The following is an 8,268-nucleotide window of genomic DNA, read 5'->3' as shown; positions in this document are numbered from 1 at the left end:
AGATGTTGGCAATTTGATCTCTGGTTCCTCTGCCTTTTCTAAAACCAGTTTGAACATCTGGAAGTTCACAGTTCACATATTGCTGCTTGGAGAATTTTGAGCATTACTTTACTAGCATGTAAAATGAGTGCAATTGTGCGGTAGTTTGAGTATTCTTTGGCATTGCCTTTCTTTGGGGTTGGAATGAAAACTGACCTTTTCCAGGCCTGTGGCCACTGCTGAGTTTTCCAAATTTGCTGGCATATTGAGTGCAGCACTTTCACAGCATCATCTTTCAGGATTTGGAATAGCTCCACTGGAATTCCATCACCTCCACTAGCTTTGTTCGTAGTGATGCTTTCTAAGGCCCACTTGACTTCACATTCCAGGATGTCTGGCTCTAGGTCAGTGATCACACCATCGTGATTATCTGGGTCATGAAGATCTTTTTTGTACAGTTCTTCTGTGTATTCTTGCCACCTCTTCTTAATATCTTCTGCTTCTGTTAGGTCCATACCATTTCTGTCCTTTATCGAGCCCATCTTTGCATGAAATGTTCCCTTGGTATCTGTAATTTTCTTGATGAGATCTCTAGACCTTCCCATTCTATTGTTTTCCTCTGTTTCTTTGCATTGGTCACTGAGGAAGGCTTTCTTATCTCTCCTTGGTATTGTTTGGAACTCTGCATTCAAACGGGTATATCTTTCCTTTTCTCCTTTGTTTTTTGCTTGTCTTCTTTTAACAGCTATTTGTAAGGCCTCCTCAGACAGCCATTTTGCATTTTGGCATTTCTTTTTCTTGGGGATGGTCTTGATGCCTGTTTATGTTTTATATGGTCTTTTATTATAAGGGATTTTTTTCACTTTAATGTAACTTAGTTTATCAATCTTTTCCTTTTTGTGTTATGTCTTCTTGAAGAAATCCTTCTGTGTACCCAAAATCATATTTTTTAATGAAATTCTCTCAAGTTTTACTTTTTATATTTGGGCTTTTGATCAATCTGGCATTTTTGATGTAATAATCAGTGCTGCAATGAATATAGTCATGCATCCCCTCATGTAGATATACACTGTCCAACATAGAGACTACTAGTCACCTAACTATTTAAATTGATTAAAATTAAAGAAAAATTTTTAAGTTCCGTTCTTCATTCTCACAGTAGCCACATCTCAAGTGCTCAGTAGTCCTTTGTGGCTGATGACCACGCTATTGGAGAGCACACTTACACAATACCTCAACACTGCAGTAAGTGGTTCTTTGCTCTTCAGGTCTTTACCAATACTCTCTTCTTAGTGGGTTTTAATTTTCTTTTTTTAATTTATTCTTGCTTGCACTGGGTCTTCATTGCTGCATGCAGGCTTTCTCTAGTTGTGTGCAGGAGCTACTCTCTGTTGCAGTATGTGAGCGTCTCATTGCAGTAGCTTCTCTTGTTGTGAAGCACAGACTCTAGGCATGCAGGCTCAGTAGTCGTGGTACATGGGCTTAGTTGCTGTGCGGCGTTTGGGGTAGGGATCGAACTAGTGTCCACTGCATTGGCAGGCAGATTCTGGTCCATACGGTACCATCAGGGAAGCCTTTGGTGGGTTTTGATTCCAGTTTCTGGCCTCCTGAACATAAGCATGTTGAAAAGGCAGCTGGTTTTTTATCTATCAATAGCTTCTTCCAGGAATTAAAGCTGCTCCCAAGTGAAAAGCTACGCTAAATACAGGTCTTATCTCTATAGTCCTCCTTCCACATCTTGGCTTTGTTATTACTTTTTAGTTCTCTAATTGCTTCAGCTAGATATTTTTCTCCAATTTTTCTAGTTATTCTGAACAGGAGAGTTTCTTCAAATGACCTAGACTCCCATTAGTAAGAATGCAGCTACCCAGTGTTCAAGCTTACATTTCTTAACTAAAATTTGTTCATTTATATATAAAGGTTTGATTCTTTTAGCCTTAATTTTGAGCTCATGCTATTTAAATTAAATATATTTTCTTTTTAAGTCAATATATTTTTCTTCCCAAATCCAGATTGGGATTTACCTAATCTACCTTTGATTAGGTCTGTTAAGTAAATAACCTAGTCCATTTAAAGTTATACCATATTTGGTATTAACTTTAAACATAAGCACGCTGCTGCTGCTAAGTCACTTCAGTCGTGTCCAGACTCTGTGTGAGCCCATAGACGGCAGCCCACCAGGCTCCCCCATCCCTGGGATTCTCCAGGCAAGAACACTGGAGTGGGTTGCCATTTCCTTCTCCAAAACATAAGCATAAATTATAATAAATATTTGCTTAATATTTCTAAGGCATTCATGTGAATAAATAATGAATAAGTCTAGGCTTTATCTGAAAAAGTACATTGTTCATTTTTTAAAATATGTTTTGCTTGCTCATTGAATAACTATATATTCTGAGGATACCAGCAAACTCCATGTAAATACAAATACTCTTGGAAACATGAAACTTTCTAGTAAAACTTTGCTGAAGCACAATTTTGTGAGGAGACTTATAAACTTTGCAGATTAACACAGTGACAACCCAACTTGAAGCATTAAAACCAAACTGCCTAATAACAAATGTCAATAAAGCTATCATGTGCATCTAACATTAACATACTTGGTGACATTAATGCAGTGCTACCAACTGTAAAATACTGCAGGCTTCAGTACACTCAGCATATAGGAAATTGAAAACAGCATTCTTAATGTTTCTGTTTTTTTAAATACTCTTTAATGTTACAAGATTTTAATATATTTACCCATAGGAAGTTTTGACCTATAATACAATATGCAGACAATATAAGATTGAAGATAACTGTTAGTACTGGTTATTCCTAATAAACTTTGTTGCTGAATGTTATAGTAAATAACAATCTTCACTTTAAAGTACCACAGGTGGAAGTAAAGCATAATACTTAACAGCTAATTAAGAATCCATCTGCAATGCAGGAGACCCCTGTTCCATTCCTGGGTTGGGAAGATCTGCTGGAGAAGGGATAGGTACCCACTCCAGTATTCTTGGGCTACCCTTGTGGCTCAGCTGATAAAGAATCCACCTGCAAGGTGGGAGACCTGGGTTCGATCGCTGGGTTGGAAAGACTGAGAAGAGAAAGGCTACCCACTCCAGTATTCTGGCCTGGAGAATTCCATGGACTATACAGTCCATGGGGTCGCAAAAAGTCAGCCAGGACTGAGTGACTTTCACTTTCACTAGTTACTGTATCACTTGGGCCAATTTACTTAATCTCTGTAAATTTCTTTCTCATTTATAATAATAGTCCATGCTATGGCAAAGAGTCAGACATGACAGAGTGACTTTCACTTTCACTTCACTTTCTTAATAAATGATTTAGCATTTTAAAGCATTTAATAAGCCTGAAGTATTTAGTATACCTTTGTTTCTTAATAAAAATGTGGGAAATATAGAATTTTATTTCATTAACATTTAAACCAGACTTGACGTCTTCAAAATATGCCTCAAAATTTAGAAGTATAGAAATGTCATCACTTATACAAATAAGAAAAAACTAACACATGTATACTCCATCTCAGTCATTCCTGAAAACAGACTACACAACAAATTTACATTTTTAAGCCAAGAAGACTTTAAAATATAAAGCGGAGGAAAGGAAACTTAATGGCCTCAGAACTAATGTCTTCTGTGTATTGAAAGGAAAGTTCTAGTGTAATAGGGCAAGTATTCTTCTGTCAGCCTCTCAGTTTACTTTCCACTGATTTTTAGAGTGAGAAAGTAATTCATTCTCTGTACTTTATTGAATCATAAGGCTATATTAAACAACTTGAAATAACATATAAAATGTCTTATGTGGACTTCAGTCTTTGAGGGACAAACTAATCATCAAATTTCTTTGTACAAGTTTACAGGATTGTACTTTTTCCATGTTAATACGTAACATTATGCTGCTTTATTTTCTATTTTACCATGTTGTATAAGTGGCTCTTAGAAATTTTAAAGAATTTGTGCAATTCAGTATTTGTTCTTGGGTAGCTTTGGGAAATGGAAGTCAGGATAATGCCAGAGGAAATCATCTGCTTTTCTTCCAGAAGGAATACAAGTATTTGCAGGGAAAATACAAGTTCAGATATAAGGGCTAGAGAAAAATTCATTGAAACCTCAGTCCCACTTTTTATAATAATTTTTCTTAGGGATACCCTAAGACTGAGCCATTTTAAAAATATATATTTTCTCTATAAGAAAGGGCAAATCTGTCTTATTGAATAATATAAAATCTAAGAGATTTGGAAAATTCGAAAAATTATTAAGAAAATTTATCAGTATTTTGATTGCATTTCAATTACGAAGTATATTTATGAATAATGTTTAAATTTTTAAATAATTCAAAATTGATGATCAGTGCATGACTTTAAACATGAGATTTCCTAGCTTTGTGGTGATGATAGAATCGAAGTTCCTAGGCTTGTGGGAGGCAGATGCTTGTGGGAAAGACTGGTACTTATTAGCAGTAGTAGAAGTAGTAATAAAAATAATGATTTCTTAGAATAATACTCCTTACTTAATTGCCATCTATTTACCAATTTTCTTTTAAGATGCTCCTCCTAATATTATTATTCTTAAATAGCAAATAGGGAAAATAAGAGAAAAACAAGTCAAATGGCTTTAAATCTTTGTTTTTCCATTTATTCCCTCATTAGTTTATTCATTTCCCTCCTGGTTTCTAAAAGAATATTAAACTATAATAGCTCAATGATAGACATCATATGGTGATGCTTAAACAAGTGACAAAGCAAAACAAAAGCATGAATATTTTACACACTTCTCTCATCACTGAGGCGTTATGTCAGTTAATCAAATACAAAATAAGTCAAACCAATTTGTTTTATGTAAATAGAGCGTAATCCAAGTCATTCCCTTTTCTCACAGTATTTGCTATCCTGAGAATTGAGTCTGAATCATGTTGAAGCCAGTTTATAAGATACACATCAAAATGTATCATAAATATAAAGCTCCATGAGGTCAGTTTTATAAATTTCACATTGTATTTTTTTGTAATACTTAAAATAGTTTAAAGCTTCAATTAAGAAACCTCAGATTCAATTAAAAGTAATAACTTTTGGATGAAAGAATACACAGTACATGTCAAGAGACAGAGTTTGAGTTTATGAATGTGCAGATATACAGTGATGTTTTTAAAATCTAGATTAGAAAATTGATATAAAATCCAAGTTTAACAGCATATCTTATTAAGATAGGAATCTTAATCCTCTATGAAAAGAAAAACAAAACAAAGCCCGGATAAGAGGTTTCTTTTGGTGGTGATCTACGAGGTATTAGGGATACGATTTCCCTCTTGTTCTGCTGTCTCCATGTCCCTCAGTCATCATAGGTAGCCCATCACTTCAATAACTCTTCCTGTCAGTATTGGTGGCGACAGCCAGTCTGACCCGAAAAGAAACCAACACTCCTTCCCAACCTGGAAATGTTGGTAATTTATTTCACCAGCTCCTACCCCCTACAACTGCCCCCCTCACTGCCCCCCAGCAGCAGGCTTTGTTTATTTAAAATACAGAATACCTCTCTCAAGTGTAAGCTGATTGGATTCTTCAAGTACTAATCAACTTAACGTAGTTTTCCTGAACATTACACATAAAAAGAAAAAGACTACAATTTTTTTTCCTCCACATTAGACCATTACTTCTGAGCCATTCTACTTCTTTAAAGAATTTCTTATAGTGGATGTTGTAATAGGAATTGTTTTATTTGCTATTTGTTGGTCAGGTATAACTAGGTGCAGAGATTGGCTGAGGAAAAGTAAAGAGAAATTACAGAAGCATACTTCTGAGGCTCTCAAAGTTCATTACTGTTTAACACTATTAGAAACAAAATAACTGACATTTCCTTTCCCAGCCCTATATATAGTGTTTGTAATATGCTTGTCATGGTGTCTTTACTATTCATGGATTTATAGGAGCCATTTTTCTGGCAATCCAAAACTCTTTCTTAAACATAAAACATTGAATAAAATAAAAGTTGAAAACATTATTAATACTATTAGGCAAAAATGCTGTTCATTAGCTTCAGAGAAGGTGATGTCATCAATATTAACAGTGGCACTTGCTTTAAAAGAATAAGTATCCTACTCCTGTTTCTCATTAGAATACAAGCAAGAGTACTAACAAAGTCTTGTTTGCAATAATCAGTCATTTGAAAGACTTGTCTAAATCTATTAGATTTACACACTTTATATTGGCCATATTCAAGTTTATTATGAGTAGTCAAATACAGTTAAAGTATATATTAAACCCACCATTTCAGCCAGTACAACAATTGAGAGGGGCACTGATTCTCTTATTTTAGACATTAGCCCAAACATTAATGTTTGTTATAATTATATATTTTCCATTCAGTTCAGTTCAGTTCAGTCACTCAGTCGTGTCCGACTCTTTGCGACCCCATGAATCGCACCACGCCAGGCCTCCCTGTCCATCACCATCTCCCGGAGTTCACTCAGACTCACGTGCATTGAGTCTTCATTTCTGTTACTTCTTAAATCTACCTCTTGGTTAAGAGAACATAGACATTTGCATGTTACTGTAAAGACAAGATAAAAAAAGAAAATACATATTAAAGTCCCAATTAGGCTCCCTGACCATGCTCACTGGTTTCACACTAGGTTTCTTTTTTATAAGCCTTATGTACTTCACTTTCATGGATGAGTTCAAAGTGTTAATTAACTCTGTTAAGAGTTTTTGAGTGGTGAATTGCAAATTCTATTTAAATAGCATTAGCAATAGAAACTCTGGGATTTTGAAGCCCCCAACATAATGGTGCATTAAGAGGATAATAAAAACCAATATGAAAGTATCTCGCCTACAGTTGCCCAAGCCTCCTTTCCCTATACCATGGGCCCATTTTGCTTGGTATTATGATATGTGTGTCTGATTGTATATCTGTGTGTTTTCTATTACTTGTTCTAAAGCAAAATAAGAAAGAGGTGGGAGGAGACAGATTAAGGAATGTGTTGACATTTGTGGGGATTAGATCCAGGACATGAGGGGTAAACTGGAATTCTGGGACTTCTGGTGTTAGTATGACATAACATAGGTGAAGGGCAACATGAAATTAGTGTTAGTAGATTCAAGGCATAAATTGTAGTGGCGCCACTGTGAAGGGTGGGAGAAGGGAAGATCGGGTATTGGGGGCTTCCTCTTGAGCCCGTTTATAAACGTAAATGGTCTTAGTAAGTGAACCTGAATCCCAGTGTACAGAACTCATGCTTAACCTGGAGTGGGGAGGAAGCCTTCATGTGAGAGCTTGTGCTCAGTCGTGAAGTTGTGTCCAACTCTTTGCAACAAACACAATGGACTATAGCCTGCAGGCTCTTCTGTCCATGAGGATTCTCCAGGCAAGAATACTAGAGTGGGTTGCCATGCCCTTCTCCAGGGGATCTTCCCAACCCAGGGATTGAACCCAGGTCTCCCGCATTGCAGATGGATTCTTTACCATCTGAGCCACCAGGGAAGCCCACCATGTCAGGGCTACTCCTCCTCTTATAGGTCAGGGCTATTCCCTGACATCTGTGAGTTATAGACATTCTGGATCAGTAAATAGATGACAGGTATAAATCTAGAGTCTGGTCAGGTATATAAAGATACAAATTTTGAGCTCTCCAAACATCAAATATAAAGTAATGTTAATGTTTATTATACAAAAGGACTTTTAAACAAACTGAACTTGGAGAATTTAGATGACCCACAGAGACGCTAATTTTCATTATGAGTAATAGCATAATTGTTATTCCTGGTCGCTCACATGGTAAAGAATCTGCCTGCAATACGGGACACCCAGGTTTGATCCCCAGGACAGGAAGATCCCCTGGAATAGGGAATGGCAACCCACTCTGGTATTCTTGCCTGGAGAATCCCATGGACAGAGGAGCCTTGCAGGCTATAGTCCAAGGGGTTGCACAGAGTTGGGCATGACTTAGCAACTAACACACACTAAGAGACTAAAATGTAGCTCTACATAGATAATGTCACATTGTTTTCCACATTAAAATTTTAAATTTGTCATCTTATAAGCACTAGATAAAATACAGAATGTTTTTTCAATGATATACCCAGGTTTCTAATGTTTTATCTGTTGTCTTTCCTACAAATCTACTTATGGATCCACCAATCCTCATGGCAGAGTGTATAAAATATCAACCTACATCTACTTCTGCTTTATTGACTATGCCAAAGCCTTTGACTGTGTGGATCACAATCAACTGTGGAAAATTCTGAAAGAGATGGGAATACCAGACCACCTGTCTCCTCTTGAGAAA

At 36.3% G+C, this 8,268-nt stretch overlaps 1 protein-coding gene across 5 annotated transcripts in view; it reads left to right on the top strand.

Annotated features, from left to right (window-relative positions):
- Positions 1-8,268, top strand: part of SPATA5 (spermatogenesis associated 5) — a 326,635-nt gene that overhangs the window by 206,360 nt on the left and 112,007 nt on the right. Inside the window, exon 15 of one of the 5 annotated variants that reach the window (XM_010860268.1) lies at positions 8,133-8,181. The exons of the other annotated variants lie outside the window; for them this stretch is intronic. Within the exon in view, the coding sequence (XP_010858570.1) occupies positions 8,133-8,141 (9 nt within the window). The 3' untranslated portion in view covers positions 8,142-8,181. Of the gene's footprint in view, positions 1-8,132; positions 8,182-8,268 lie in introns of those variants that run through there. 5 annotated transcript variants of the gene reach the window in all.

Source organism: Bison bison, unplaced genomic scaffold (assembly GCF_000754665.1).
Source record: "Bison bison bison isolate TAMUID 2011002044 unplaced genomic scaffold, Bison_UMD1.0 scf7180017864465, whole genome shotgun sequence".
Classification (NCBI taxonomy): Eukaryota; Metazoa; Chordata; class Mammalia; order Artiodactyla; family Bovidae; genus Bison; species Bison bison.
The sequence above is the reverse complement of the archived record's forward strand: the minus strand, read 5'-3'. Positions and strand labels throughout refer to the sequence as shown.